Source organism: Nycticebus coucang, chromosome 5, assembly GCF_027406575.1.
Source record: "Nycticebus coucang isolate mNycCou1 chromosome 5, mNycCou1.pri, whole genome shotgun sequence".
In the NCBI taxonomy this organism is placed as follows: domain Eukaryota; kingdom Metazoa; phylum Chordata; class Mammalia; order Primates; family Lorisidae; genus Nycticebus; species Nycticebus coucang.
This window is the reverse complement of record NC_069784.1, coordinates 132,809,911-132,826,087: the sequence shown is the minus strand read 5'-3', so window position 1 is coordinate 132,826,087 and position 16,177 is coordinate 132,809,911. Positions and strand designations below refer to the sequence as shown.

At 41.4% G+C, this 16,177-nt stretch overlaps 1 protein-coding gene across 2 annotated transcripts in view; it reads right to left on the bottom strand.

The window, feature by feature from the left end:
* The window catches only part of SNX9 (sorting nexin 9), a 111,753-nt gene that overhangs the window by 61,665 nt on the left and 33,911 nt on the right, over nucleotides 1–16,177 (bottom strand). For both annotated transcript variants that reach the window (XM_053592772.1, XM_053592773.1), the window contains exons 2-4: nucleotides 9,877–9,963; nucleotides 3,562–3,636; nucleotides 1,582–1,707 (exon numbers count right to left, since the gene is read on the bottom strand). In XM_053592772.1, the coding sequence (XP_053448747.1) occupies nucleotides 1,582–1,707; nucleotides 3,562–3,636; nucleotides 9,877–9,963 (288 nt within the window). The remainder of the gene's footprint in view (nucleotides 1–1,581; nucleotides 1,708–3,561; nucleotides 3,637–9,876; nucleotides 9,964–16,177) is intronic.

The following is a 16,177-nucleotide window of genomic DNA, read 5'->3' as shown; positions in this document are numbered from 1 at the left end:
TTGCCTTCAAAAGATTTGCTTACATTCAACATTAGATTGGATGAATAAAATCCAGGTTTAAAAATAATTATCTAATAAATAACGTGGATGAAAAAAATGTAGACTTATGCTAATTAGTTTCTATTACTACATTTAAAATACTAAGTAAAGTATTTCATAATACAACAAAACTGATTTTGCGTTCATTAGCTGAAATGCGTCAGCCTCTCCTGACATAATGGCTGAAGTAGGTCCTCTATAGTAAAATGAGTTTCTAATTTTGTTTCCTTTCCTTGTTCTATGATCATCTTATTGTAATTCCCTTTTAATGCAACCCCTTTAATGGATGGTTTGGTGTAACCTGCTGAATTATAACTGGGTTGACTTTGCTCCCAGGAGACTCTTGGCACTATCTAGAGACATTTTAGTTGTCACACTGAAGGGGGAGCTGCTGGCTTGTGGCCAGAAGGCTGCTGAACATCTTGTAGTGCACAGAACAGTCCCCCAGTGAAAAAGTACCAGGCCTCAAATGTCCCTAGTGCTTAGGCTGAGAATCCCCAAGAAAATTTCAATTAAGATACATTAGCATTTCTACACATTTCATAGTAACCTCTGACCACTGTCCTCAAGTAGTTCAAAGTAACAAAATATAGAAAGTGCTCTTCAACTACAGTGATCATCTTGCCTCTGAATTTTAAGTATCCAGGTCAGACTAATTTTTAATTCACGATATCCACAAAACGTTATTTTAAAATGTATAAAGTCTGCAGTTACTATATGGTAATATACTTAAAACTCTCTTGGAAGGTTAAGATACAGAGATCATTCTGTAAGCAAATAATTATATATGACATAGGTATTAGGTTTAATACAATTAAAAAAATCTTTAAAAACTATCAAGAAATGACATTTCCTAAATCCCATTTATGTTTAAAGATATAGGCAGCAACAATATTTTCATCTCCATCTCTTCAGTTTTCCTGTCACTCACGTAGAAAATCATTCAGTGATAAATGAACTATGCAAATTTTAATTTAAAATAATGTAAAATTTTAATTGTATTTTACTCAGATTATTCCACTATTCTAAGTTTTCCAGAAGTCGCGGGGAGAGTGTGAGGTGCTGAGTGCCTGGATCTGCCAGTGACTGTTACGTGTACTGCTACCACGTGCAGGATGAGGTGCTGAAGCTATGTGCCAAGGTCAGAGAATGCATTTCCTGAGCCAGAGAGGCTTTGACCCTGACCCCAATAAGACTCTTTTCTTCTTCCCATGCCTATATGGAGAGGGTATTTGCAACTTCTGAGGTCTGTGCTTGTATCGTGACAGACTTCCACAAACAACTCTCAATTAATACCCTACATTTTCTCTTATAATCAATTTTTTTAATTTCCTTGTTTTTTTAGCATTTTCAATATAATCAATTTTTAAAACAAGTCAACAAGTGAGTTCTTTGTTAATATCCAAAAGAAATGCCACAAACCCCCCTAAAAAGCTACTTTGTGTATGCTTTCAGGCAATAGCAACAGCTATAAAGCATCACACACGTCCACAAACACGCTTTGTTCTTAGTGTAGAGCCAGATCGATGATGTAAGACATACCTGGTTATTGCTGTTGGCAGCTGAAGAATTGGCTTGTGCTGTACTTGCTGAGAGGGAATCAAGGAAGGCTTGGTCAGCCACCGAATTTCCACAAGAAAACCGATCTTTTCCATCATTGGGTAAAATCTGAAAGAACCATAATTATTTTCATTGGCTAGGGACATTTCAGAAAGTCTCTCTCAAGGGCAAGCAAGAATTTTCATTTACTTTGGAAAAAGGGCTCATATTTTACAATGCCACACATTTCCCTCCAAGCACTTTGGCAGCAACTCCACATACTTTGATAAGTTGTGTTTTCATTTTTATTTAGCACAATTTTTTAATTTATTGTGAGAGTTCTTTGATCCATGGGTTATTTCAAAGTGTGGTATTTATTACAACTGGATTTTCCAGTCATCATTTTGTTACTGGTTTCTAGTTTACCACTGTGGTCTAACAGCAGACATCACATGATTTCAGTATGCTGAGATTGTGTTTCCTGGCTCAGAATGTGGTCTTGGGGAGTGTCCCATGTGCGCTTGAGAAAAACGCGTATTCCGCTGTTGTTTGATGAAGGAGCCTATACATGTCCAGTACTGGACATTACCTGATCGATGGTGTTGTTGAGTTCAACTATGTCTTTACTAATTTTCTGCCTGCTGGATCTATCTATTTCTGAAAAAGGGGGGGATATATTCTTAGAAGATAAACAAACCCCAAAATGCCTGTAGTAAAGACACCTTTCTATAAGTAAAAAGAATTCTAAAAAATGCAATTACTGGCACACAACTAGAACAAGATATAAACATTAAGACCTGTGGACTGAGTCCAGGGGCCTGTGAGCCCTCTGCAGCTGTATGGAAAAGGTTGGGGTGTGTACCTGGGCCCATGTTTCTGAAGGAAAGTGTGGATTTCACTAGATTCTCCAGACGTTCAAGATTCCCCACCCTTTGTTCTCAATCAACAGCAACAGCAAGACAGCAAGGTCCCGAGTAAACATCCTCCGGGGACATTCCTTCTTGGAGATGAACCAAAGGTACCTTTATTCTTGCTCTACCTGCAGTTTTGCTGACAGAGCATTGGACAACCTTAGTTTCTCTCTACCACACGATGACACAGGTAGGTCACTGAGCAGCACACTCAGCTTGAGTGACTTGCACGGCACCAGCAGGGGGCGCTAGACGGCTGGCCCAGAGGGCGGCCCCAGGTGCCCCAGGTAGTCAAGCGAACGCCCACAGGTGCCTACCACAGCAGAGCTTGAACCAGGCAGTTCTCAAAGAAGCTCATTCAAGATACCCTTCTGCTTATGAAAAATGGGGAAGTGAGAGGTATGTACTTAAAAAAACTATTTAAACTTTGTGAATCAACTGTACAACAAGCAGTATTGTAGGCAGCAGCTATTATACAGTTTTAGCAACGGAAAAATAGGAATTTTATTCAGAATAATTAAAAGTGCTACTCTCAGAAGGAACAATTTAAATATTTGTAGTCACTCTTAGGAGCTTGGGTCTATAGGTAATATTTTTCTTTTTTTTTTTTCCAAGACAAAATCTCACTATGTCACCCTTGGTAGAGTGCCATGGTGTCATAACTCACACCAACTTCCTCCTCGCTTAAATGCATAAGCGATTCTCTTGCCTCTGCCTCCCAAGTAGCTGGGACTACAGGTGCCTGCCACAACGCCTGGCTATTTTTTTGGGGGGGGGGGTTGTAGTTGTCCTTGTTATTTGGTAGGCCTGGGCTGGGTTCGAACCCATCAGCTCTGGTGTGTGTGGCTGGCACCCTAGCTGCTGAGCTACAGGCGCTGAGGTGGTAATATTTTTCTTAATTCTATTTCAATGCAGTTTCCACATTTTATATAATCAACATTTATTTCCTGTACCATGGAAATTTCATTTTACAAAAAGTTGCTGTTTTCCAGTCTATCCTGGAAGTTGATCATTCATAAAAAGCAGCTTGATGGAGATCAGCTTTGACCAATAAACGACAATAGGTTCTTACTTCCACGTAGTCTGTGGGAACAAGCCCTCGCTCTCCTTTGCTGTTCCTTCCTTCCAGCCATCCTCCGCCAACATCCTAATAAAGTCACCAAAAAAAAGAGAGAAAGAGATTATAGTTGGAATTTCCGGCAGTGGTTTTGCTTTGAGCATTGTTATGCATAAAAAAGTAACATTAACCTTTTTATTTCTAAAGAACTAATACTGTTCAAAATTTTAAGTTCTTAATTGTTCTCTTTACTCCCGAAGATGATGCAATCTAAAAATAAGAAAAATTAAACTTCAACAAGTGATCAAAGATTGAAAAATAACCTATTACTAGATTACCATCTTCTATAATTCCTTTCTGTTTACTGGCGTGTGGTAGATGACAAAGTGGCCTGCAGGTCCGATTGTCAAGCAGTAGAATGTGTGACCCTATCCCTGAACTCTGTGGCGAACAGAATCGGGTGGAAATAAGCCTGGGGCATTCAGAGCCTGGCCTCTAGGGCCTCTCCACACTTCAGCTCTCACTCTTTTGGAACCTAAAAGATGTATTCAGGTTGCTAGATGATGACAGAGATAAGGCCCAGTTTCCCTGCTGCCTGTCCAGCACAGGGGAAGTCATCTTAGGCCTTTCAGCCCCTAGCAGGGTCCAGGGCTTCAGGTGACTGAGGACCACCTGCAGCCCAGGTAAGCAGAACCATCCTCCTGACCTGGAGATTCCCACCTGGTACTGGCTTTAACCACTAAGTTTTGTGATTGTTTATTATGCATGAAAAGCTAAATGACCCCTGGTTCCCTGGTGCTTCTGGGTAAACAGTATCAATAAACTAAACAATGAAGTAGCGCTCTATACCAGGATTCCCATTTTTCAATTTAAGTCCCACTTTCCTCCCTTAAAACATGAAGAGTTTTCTTAAGTTTATAAATAGTATCCTTATTAGTTCATAATTATCTGAATCTGGATAACCGCATTCTTTTAAAAAATCTTTTAAAGCCATGACTTCATCACTTTTTACCACAACAGCAACTTGAAGATAATACTATTTTACCAAGAAAATGAAGGTAAGTAGATGTAAGAATATTAATCTCTCCTGTGGTTAAAAATGGAACCTATTTACCTGTGTACACCTAGCCTGTTATCCAAAGTTACTTCACGTACTTGTTCTATCCAGTAACTCTTTTGTATCTAAAATTATACAATAGGTTTGTCTAAATACTTTCACTATTGAGAAACTACCATGGCCTCTCCGTCCCTTCTCCTTCCTTGATCTTTGTGCCGCGCCAATGCTCTTGCCTCTCCTCCCCACATCTGCATCCCTCACCCCTGCTCTTCACGAGCCTTCCTGCACCTTCCTCGACCTGCTTACTCTTCCTCTTAAAAACAGCCAGGAACCCACCTAGCCCTTGGCCTCACCTCTAGTTCTCCGTTTCCAAGTTTAAATGGATGCAAAGCCGTAAGGCAGGGTTAACTACTATTCTTTCCACTTGACATACCCATACCCAGAATCATTTAATCCTTCCAAAGAAGTTCCTGTGCCTGACTTACTTTAACAACCCTACCATTTTCTCAGGTGCAAAGGCAAACACTTCAGGGATCCTAGACTCTTTTCCCACCGATAATATTTAATCAAGCACCATGTCGCATGAACCTGACTCCCTCAGCCTCCGGTGTCTATCTCCTTTCAACTCCACTGCCACTACCCAAAGCCATGTCCCCAGACACTGGCCACACCAACTCTTTCTATATACCCCACAAGATTAATTTCTGTGAAGTGCAAATCTCATCACATCATCTCCTTACAATAAAATAGGTTCGTTTTTATAAAAAATAAAACCCTTAAATGAATCCACCACTTACCAAATGAAGCCCAAATCTATAGCCTGGTCCACGTGTTGGTGTGAGCTGGTTCTAAAAGCCTGTTTTCTTAGCCTGCTTCCCACTGGTACATGCATACCCCTGACTCTTGTTTATGTGTAAAGGGAAGAAAAGCAGATGTTTCAAGCCCGGACAGATCTGGCTTTGAGTCCTTGTTCTGCCATTTATAAGCAGAATGATCTTGGGCAAGTTACTTACTCTAAGTCTCATTATTCTCACTTGGAAAACAGAGATTAACAACACCTTCTTCATAGAGTTCAGGGGAAAATACATTAAAGAACAGGCTTACTGGCTCGGCACCCGTAGCTCAGCGGCTAGGGTGCAGCCACATACACCAGAGCTGGCGGGTTCAAACCCAGCTGGGGCCCACCAAACAACAATGACAACTACAACCAAACAAATAAAATAGCCCAGTGTTGTGGCAGGCGCCTGTAGTCTCAGCTACCTGGGAGGCTGAGGCAAGAGAATCACTTGAGCCCAAGAGTTAGAGGTTGCTGTGAGCTGTGACGCCACAGCACTCTGCGGAGGGTGACACACTGAGACTCTGTCTAAAAAAAAAGTACTATATTTTTTACATGTATATATCATACTTAGCCCAAAATGGGGCTCATAAGCTATCAACAAATGGTAGCTGAGGCTGTTTTAAAAAATAACAAATTCTTTGAAATCTCTACATCTTTGGTCTGAAGATTCCGTCTGGGAGGTCTCTCCACTTCTGATGACACCCTGTCCACACACTTCAACAGCTGTCTAGTCAGATTTTGTCTTCTGCATTAAGGCCTGTCCTTTAGAGACAGCTCCTGCTCTGCTGGCCTGCCAATAGCTGCCAGTTGACAGCTTTGACACTTTTTTGTACACTACCCTGAATTTCTCCTCTTCCAGATCATAAGCTCCTTATTGAGAAGAAACTGGATACACCTTCATGCTGATTCCTCAGGAGCCAGCCCTCAACCCCATCCACAGCGGTACCCACCAAAACTTCACTGAATGAAAAAACATTGTGAATGAATCTCAATGCTCTCATTTTAAGGAATAAAAGGATACTGAATATATTTTCTGGGACATGTAATCCCTGAGAAGAAAACTAGGAAATGTGAAATACATTAATAAAAGCATGGTTACAGAAAATGTGATCTTCTGTACTAATCTGTCAAACTTGCTGACATTAATAATCTAGTGAGATTTTTAAGGTAAAAGAAACTGAAGTTTCAGGTCAGCAAAGTTTATGTGGCTACTAATACTAGGCTATTGGGCTATTTGATGATATTAAGAAATTATTTTGTTAGGTGGGGCAGAATGGTAATGTCATGTCAACATCTATATCTTAGAGCTACAAATTGAAATATTTATGGGTGAATGAAACAATGGAATTTACTTCAAAATCAGCAAGTGATTGCAGGACAGGGAAGCTGGAGGAACAGTTAGGAGCACAGATGACACAAGATTGGCCAAGGGTGGATAATTACTGAAGTCGGACAATGCAAAGATGGGTGCAGACATGTTCATTAATATATTCTCTTTCCTTTGGTATTGGAAATTTCATAAAATAACTTAAAAATAAAAATTTAAAAATAAAATACATTACGCTAAACAACATACTAGTATAATACACTATGGGTATGAAAATACAACAAGGTATAGTTTCCAACTTCAAGGACTTCTCAGTTTAAAGGGAGGCAGGTACATATAAACACAGCATAATACGCAGGCACAGGAGAGGAGGGCCCCGGCTCATGGGGCATCCAAGCTGGCATGAAGGCTGCCATGCTCACTGGAGAGGACCTCTTTCATGACAATAAAGTAGGAAGATGGTATTTTCTGTTTTGTTTTGTGGCAGAGAGACTGGGGGTGGACTAACTGTAAGAGGGAAGGCCAAAAAGGGAACCACCTGAGCCCGAGGGCGCAGCCCTGAGAAACCAGGCTGTGTGAAAGTGAGTGTGTATCTGGGCATGCGCACGGGGACGGGTCTGGTGACAGAGGGCCAGGTGGTGGGGCAGCGACTTGAAGACCTACAGCTGACGGCAGCTTTCAGTCCACTGGAGAGGAGTGACATGGTCAGACTAGCGTTTTTAGACACACCATGAACTTGAGGGGCAGACCAGTGAGGAAGGTGCACAGACCAGGTAAGAAGATGAGAGCTTAACTCAGGGTGCCGGCTCCAGGACAAGAGTAGAGATGGCAGGTTAGATGTGAGCAATATTTAAGAGACAAAAATCAATGGCTTTACATGACTTAGCTGAGGTGACTGAATGGATGGGGCACCAACATAAAAATGAAGAGATGGGGAGTGGGAAGTGCTTGTGAAAAACTAAGTAAACTGTCCAGCTGTGATTAGCACAGAGACTGACACCACTCTGCGGCTGGTGTGATGTGGTCAGGCTGCAGACACAGATTTAAGATCATTAGCATATATGTGCCAATAAAAACCCTGATTCTGTAGCCTAAGGAACGGGCTGGTGGGAAGACCAACACTCATGAGGCAGAACAGAGAGGGGACACGAGAGGCCGGCCAGAGAGGCCAGTGGAGAGGCAGGTTGGTACGTCCTACAATCTCAGGTACAATAACCAGCCTATGGAAACATCCAGTAAGAAAAACAGGCACAGGGCAAGGGCAAGGACAAAGCCTTCTTTTTTTTTTTTTTTTTTTTTGAGACAGTCTCACTCACTATGTCGCCCTTGGTAGGGTGCCGTTGTATCACAGCAACCTCAGACTCTTGGGCTTAAGCGATTCTCTTGCCTCAGCCTCCCAAGTAGCTGGGACTACAGGCGCCTGCCACACACCCGGCTATTTTTTTGTGCAGCTGTCATTGTTGTTTAGCTGGCCCGGGCCAGGTTCAAACTCACCAACCTTGGTGCATGTGGCTGGCGCCATAAACACTGTGTTACGGGAGCCGAGCCCAAGGTCTTCTATCTTTGTGTCTCTAAGGTCCCTAGCCCAGGAATGCACACACATTAGCGAGAGTGACTGTAACGAGACAGGACTCAGAAGGGGTCTGCGCAGGGGTGTTGCAGGCTGAGGTGTCTGCATAGAGGATGCATAGAGCAGTGTCACAAAAGTCAGCCAGGTGAAGAAAGAGTGTAAGGCGGGGTTAAACTTTGCTCACTTTGCAAAGGGGAGCAGAACTCTCCACTCTAGCTTTGTTCCTTTCCCATGTGTGCCTGCAATGAAATACTAATAATTGATACAATCTTCCTTAAAACTTTATTTAAATGAGGTTCGCCTTATAATTCTGCTACATAATTAAGGATGCTAAACACTTAACAACAAAGTTACACATAAAAAAGGACAGCTGCACATACTGAGATAAACCTCACACAGAAGTAATGGGAAAAGCTGACAGGAGCTTGAGCTAATGTGAATAAAAAAAGAAGAAAGAAGAATATCAGGTTTGCCTCTGAGTTTCCTGGCAACACAGGTCATAAAAGAAATCCAATCGTCTATAATGCTTTATGAAAGAAAACACACCACATCTCCAAGAGAAAAGCGGAGACGAAGGCCCCCACGGCTGCTCGTCAGAGAAGGTCATACACAGAGGCAGCCATGCCATCATCTTCATACTGGAGGAGGTGTGCACACGTCTGAGTGTACTTTGAATCTATGTATATATACACGTGTTCAAACAAGGTTTTGTAAAGATGCAGAAATGCTTGCTACACATGTAGTTATTTCTTATTTGAATAAAAGTTGAAGCAATAACTTCTAATTCAGCAAAGTTAACTCAAGGGTAGCTGGTCTAAGAACATACTGCTTTCTTTTTTCTTTCCTTTTTTTTTGAGACAGAGTCTCACTATGTTGCCCTCGGTAGAGTGCTGTGGCCTCACAGCTCACAGCAACCTCAAACTCTTGGGCTTCAGTGATTTTCTTGCCTCAGCCTCCCAGGTAGCTGGAACTACAGGCATCTGCCACAACACCCAGCTATTTTTTGTGCAGTTGTCATTGTTTTTTAGCAGGCCCGGACCAGGTTCGAACCCACCAGTATGTGTATGGGGCCGGCACCCTAACCACTGAGTTACGGGTGCCAAGCCGAACATACTGCTTTCTGATGAACTAATCTGATTTAAGGAGAAAGTATAGAAAAACAATGACAGTAATCAATAAACTATTCAGGAAGATCAGCACCACATCTTAATACTCAGATGCAGCATTCTGGTGCTAGGAGAAAGCAAACTGAACCAAATTCCAGAACTTTAGGATGCTCCCCCACTCCCCATTATAAATATTTAAAAAACTTTAAACATACTGACAAAAGATATAAAATAAAGAGACAAATTCAATTACGTACTTAGCTGTCTTTAGGGGACTTAGCTCTCCTCAATGTTTATAGACTAGCTGTTCTCCATCAATCCTCATAAGCAACAAGAAAATAATTCACAGGAGGTTGAATAATCAACTTATAAAAAAAAGTAAAATATTAAAAGTAACTCCATCTATTGGATTTAAATGTAGAGTTCTCTTACCGGATTTGTAATTGTGATGATTTCTCCTTCACTGACCGTCAGTTCATTATTTCCAGGTTCAGCAGCAAAATCATACATAACCCGAGCCTATTGGTAATGGAGGGAAAAGAGGAAGCCACAGTTGTAAACGGAGCAGTAAAAACCAAACTTCTCCAAGTTCGCTTGGTAAACGTGCTGGTTTAAGCATGACAGTGGCTGTGGTTGTTCTGAAAAAAGGAAGACTGGTACCAAAACAAGTCATCAGCCACACTGTGAAGAAAACCCCGGCGGTGACAGCTCCCGTTCTCTTTTACAAGCAGAGGTGGTTTCCAGCAGCTGCCCACACCGCATTCAGAGATCAGCCCCACAAAAAGTAACTCAAAACACACCTATTTCACTAACAAAACAAGAACAGTAAGCCCTACAGATAACTGTTCACTCTGGGACCACAGTCAGGAACTGAAGACACAGGCACACACACGTATAAAGGATGCATACGTCTTTACAGAATCCCTTGCTATCAAAACTCGGTTCTACTCTGGGATGAACTGTGATAACGCAGTCTCCCTAGCCACATTAACTCAGAAACTTACAATATGGGTCCACTCTTATGCTGTAATACCTTCCTCCGTATTATAACTTACATAGGGCATTGTTTGCTTGGCAGGTTACCTAGATAGCTGTGATTTTCAAACTTTTCCCTGAAAGGAAATGTTGATTTCACAGACTAAAGACTAGTGCTAGGTGAAGAGAGGCTACTCTTTCAGCCTCTCCCTGAAAAGGATCCTTGAGACAGCAATCCAAAGCGTGAATTCCTTACAACACTGCCATGCTCACATTCCCAATAACCACAGTTGTAAAAAATATAAATGTATAAAATATTTTATATGTATCTTTGTAATATATAATAACTATATATACTTTTTTGGGTTTTAGACAGAGTCTCACTTTGTCACCCCCAGTAGTGTGGCATCACAGCTCAGAGCAACCTCAAACTCTTGGGTTCAAGTGATTCTAGCTAAGAGAGTAGCTGGGACTACAGGTGCCCTCCACAACACCCCGCTATTTTAGAGACTGGTCTTGAATTCCTGAGGAATCTGCCCGTTTAGGCCTCCCAGAGTGCTAGGATTACAGGTATGAGCCATCCCACACTCAGCCCCTTAACTATATATACTTTAAGATCCATTTCAAATTCTAAACAATTGTCTTTCATGGACTATCTCCCAGAAATCCATCCAATAAAATGACAATCACGTGTGTCTAGGTAACATGGTTAGCTTAAAAAGTACTTCATCCTAAAAGGCAAATTCCAGTTTACCTACAGGCTGGTCAAACAGGGCTAACGGCACTGCATTAACTTAACAAATATTTACTGAGCACCTACCATGGGCTGAGAACTCACAACTCTCCTGCTTGCCACCGTCCTTACTGTGTATTTGCTTACTGATGCCTGAAATTCTTTTAACGAGGATTAAGGGATTCACTTCTAGTGATAAAAGATTAGGAAAAATCCAAATACTATTCTGAAATACATAGAAAATAATAATATGGACTGACTGACAAATACGTGATAGAGCAGGTATTGTAAAATTTTACATACAATCTTAAAGGGTGGCTTTACAGTGTTCAATGGAAAATTTTCCTGATAAAATGTTGGAGACAAATGGTAGTGCAGGGCCTGTCCCATCAGAGGCTTCCTTCTGCTCCAAGAGAGCCGGAAGGGCAGACCAGGGCAGGGCAGCCTTCCTTAGGTCTTTGCTCAGGGGGGCTATTTTCCTAACCCAGCTGCAAAAGCAGATAGAATGCTGCTTGTCATGTGGTGGAGTATTTTTTAAAAACATTGTCACATCAACCTCAAACCTCTAGCAAGGAGGACAGACAGGAGATAAATGCTGCTCCGCTGGAAGGAAGAGGGTGTCCCCTGAAGAGGAGCCCAGTGTGCCAACAGCCAAGCTCCCCATGGCAGTGGTGCAGAAACCTGCTGTTTTATTATTGTTTCTTAGGAATCCTGCTTATATTTTTTTTTTCAAACCCAGCTAAATCCAATTCATTCACTTCCAAATACAGAATACCTAAGTCTCTTGTTTACTAAACTTGTAATGTAGTAGAAAAGAATGTAATGCAAGTCAAAAATAAAGAACCGGGAAACTCCTTTAAAACATTTAAACCACATTTAAATGTTATTGCACATGCACTCCCTGTTGTGGTGTGAATGGTTTTGACTCCTCCGAAGCTCACTCACCGTGCACTTAGTCCTCAAGCAGCAGTGCTGAGAGGTGGGACTACTGGAGGTGTCTGGGTCACAAGGTCTCTGCCCTCATAAATGGATCAACACCACTATAAAGACTCCTGGGAGCAGGGCCAACCTCTGCCGCTCTTCTGCCTTGAGAGGGCACAATATTCTACCCCTTAGAAGACAAATTGTTCCAGGTGCCATGTGGGAAGCAGAGACCAGGCCCTAACCTACCAGCACCTTGAACTTCCCAAGCTCTGAAACTGAGAATACATTTCTGTCCTTTACAAATTACCCAGTCTCTGGTCTTCTGTTACACACAGCAGCACAAAACAGACTAAGACACTAACAGAAAAATGTTATAAACATTCTAGGTTTACTTAAAACATGGAATTAAGACAAAAAAAAAAAAAAAACACACAAGATCCTTCATAGAAATTAGAAGTGAGAATAATTTTGAAGAACACAAAGATTTCATAAGCTTATCTCCAGATGAGCATAATGTGACGATAGAAAAAAAATGACCATTCGGCCTGGAGAAAAAAAGCTTCCTAAGACTCGAAACCTTCAGCCCCGAAAACCTCGGGGCCAGCTGCCAGCACCTACCTCCTTTATCCTTTCTGTCCTCGCACGTGGCTTCCGCTTGTTTTCTCTCCTCCCTTTACCGCTCCCCACTTTTTCATCATCTGTCACTGACAAGCAGAGACACTGACCTCAACCCCAACTGCCAATAAGTCTATTCTATATGTGGCCTTTGAAAAAAGTCCACTTTCCTATACTGCTTTTTCCAACGTTAGCTGTAACAAGAAATGACTCTTCAACTATCTTCAAGAGCTAAATTTCCACATAGTTTCTGGTCAGTAGGACACTGTACAGGGTGGCCATGAAGTTCACGTGTAATTTTAAATTGCACAACTTTTTTTTTTTCCCAGACAGAGTCTCTCTCTGGCACCCTGAATAGAGTGCCATGGCATTATAACTCACAGCAACCTCAAGCTCTTGGGCTCAAGCAATCACCTTGTCTCAGTTTTTCTTCTTTTAGTAGAGATAGGGTCTCTCTCTTCTTCAGACTGGTCTTAAACTCCTGAGTTCCAGCAATCCACCTGCTCGGCTTTCCAGAGTGCTAGGATTACAGGTGTGAGCTATTGCACCTAGCCAATTACACACAAACTTACGGCTACCCTGTATGTTCAACACATACTGTTAACCACAATCTCTTCAAGAGCAGCTTCAAATAGTATCAGAGGTAATGTGAATGGCTAGTAAATGTCAATCTTATATGCCTGCTCCATTACTACTAATTTAGTTACTAGTAAAATAAACAGCAGATTCAGACCTTTCCACCTAAATGCTCTGGACACTGAAATACTGAGTGTGCTGCCACGCAGCTGTCCGCTGAGTGCACAACACATTCTTCGTCAGTAACACATTCCTTTTCTGAGAAGACAGTATGAAAATATTCATTCCTTTTTACCTATCTTGTAGACATCTGTTATTTTGTATGCCCTACATCCTTTCCTTCTGGGAACTGGATAATCAGAAGTCTTTTCTCAGAGTTCTTTGATAGCAGTGCTGAGGAGTCCATCTTTCTCTCTGGAACTGTTGTCAATGGCTAACTAGGTGAGGTACGAAGGTCTATCTGAAAAATGAAGTCAATTTATGGCAGAACGAAAAAGAAATGGCATCCTGAAGACATCAGTTGAAGGACTAGCCTGATACTAACTGTCCCCTGGAAAACTTCTTAATTCTAGGAGCCAATGTATCTCCTTTTGTGCTTATGCTCATGTGAATCCAAGTTCTGTCACTTGCAATCTAGAGAGCCCAAGTTAATACACACCAGTAATCCCAAGCAAAGAATTAAGGAAACACTCTAAATAAAAGAAAATGCTGCATATAACAACTATATTGCTGTATTTCTTATTATACAAAAACCCCAAAACACAAAAAAATGAGATCCTAAAATTAATAATAGAGAATTAAACAGTTTGAAACAGAAAAAAAAAAGCAATAAAAAAAGTTCCTAGTGGGTTAGAATGTAGATGCCAAGTCACCATTCTTAAGCAGCTGCTTCTCTGGTTTCACATAAATCCCAAATCTTAGGGAAAAGCAATAAATTGTCCTCAATACTAGTCTCCTATTTTTTAAATAGAAAAGCCCAATTAAAACGTAAAATATGAGGCTTGGTGTGGTGGCTCACACCTGTAATCCTAGCACTGTGGGAGGCCGAGGCGGGTGGATCTCCTGAGCTCGGAGATCAGCCTGAGCCAGAGCAAGACTCTGTCTCTAAAAATAGCCTGGCATTGGGGTGGGTGCTTGTACCCTGTTTTCCCGAAAATAAGACATCCTCCGAAAATAAGACCTACTTACAGGAAAGATAAGAGGTCCCCTGAAAATAAGACCTAGAGCATCTTTGGGAGCACAACTGAAAATAAGACACTGTCTTATTTTCGGGGAAACAGGGTAGTCCCGGCTACTTGGGAGGTTGAGGCAAGAGGATGACTTGAGTCCAAGAGTTTGAGGTTGCTGTGAGCAATGATGCCGTAGCACTCTACCAAGGGCAACAAAGTGAGACTCTGTCTTAAAAACAAACAAAAAAAAACGTAAAATATGCATATCTTCAGAAATTCAAGGGAAGAAATAACTTGCTACCCTTGAGAACTAAAGTTTTGTACATATGGATAGATCATTTTTAAATAATTAGTTTACGTCTTTAAATGGCAAGCTTTTTTTACTTAAACACATTCATAGGAGTTAAGAAATCTTATAATATTAAATGTCTTCCTCAATCTCATCTTTACTTGTCAAGATTATTAGAAGAAACAGGCCAGGCGCTGGCTCATGTCTATAATCCCAGCACTCTTGGAGGTCAAGATAGGTGGATTGCTTGAGCTCGGGAGTTTGAGACCAGCCTGAGCAAGAGCAATCCCCCATTTCTGCTAAAAATAGAAAAAAACAGCTGGGCATTGCGGCAAGCACCTGTAATCCCAGCTACTCGGGAGGCTAAAAGCAAAAACATCTCTTGAGCCCAAGAGTTTGAGGTTGCTGTGAACTTTGATTCCATGGTAGTCTATCCAAGGGTGACAGAGTGTTACTATCTCCAAAACAACAACTACAAGATTATTAGGAAACAGAACTTAGGCTACTAGACCCTGAGCATCATTAATCATTATACTATTAATATATGTTGATATATTAGTCTTTATTCTCAATGGCTAAAGCTTAAAGGCTTTTCATTATACAGTAGTCCCCCCTTATCCATGGTTTCAAGTCATCTGCAATCCGAAAACACTAAATGAAAACCTCAAAATTAAATAATCATCCATTCTAAACTGTATGCCATTATGAGTAGTGGGATGAAATCTGGCACCTTCCCATCCAGATGTGAATCTTCCTTTTGTCCAGCATTTCCAAGTTACAGATATAGCTGCCTGGTGGTCACTTATAGCAGCATCGCAATTAGCAGATCGACTGCTGGGTATCGCCGTGCTTCGGCCATCGTCCACACCACTATTTCCTCTCTCTGCTCTACTCCTGCAGGGCAGCCCTGGAAAGGACTCCAACCACAGGAAATCCTCTCACCTGAGCCTACACTGTAACCAAATTGCTAGAGAGGGGGATGATGATTTCAAGAGTCTTTCTACCTGAACTCACCCAGATCAAAGGTTCTACAAGGAGTGTACACAAGAACAACTGAACAAAGTCATTTTAAAAGTTATCTGATGTGGTGGCATCAAACTGGCCACATCACATGTACCATCAGTATTACTGCTGACACCCCCGTGTGACTGCCTATTCTGTGCACTATTGGTAATTAAGCACACACACAAAACTTCAGTTGACCTTTTTTTATTTCTAAAGCCGTGTCAAAAGGGCTGCACCATACAAAACACTTTGCCTTGGTTACCTTTAAATCGGGGGGTGGTTTTCCTTTTTCTGCAGTATTTCCATAAAGATGGACCAAATAAAACAATTAATTAATTTTAAACTGGTTACCCAGAGAAATGAGAGAGAGAAAATGAATGGATAAGAAAGAAGTAGAAGATTTCATAGTATTTTTCTTTTTCTAGCATTTTAATTTTTTTTTAAAGG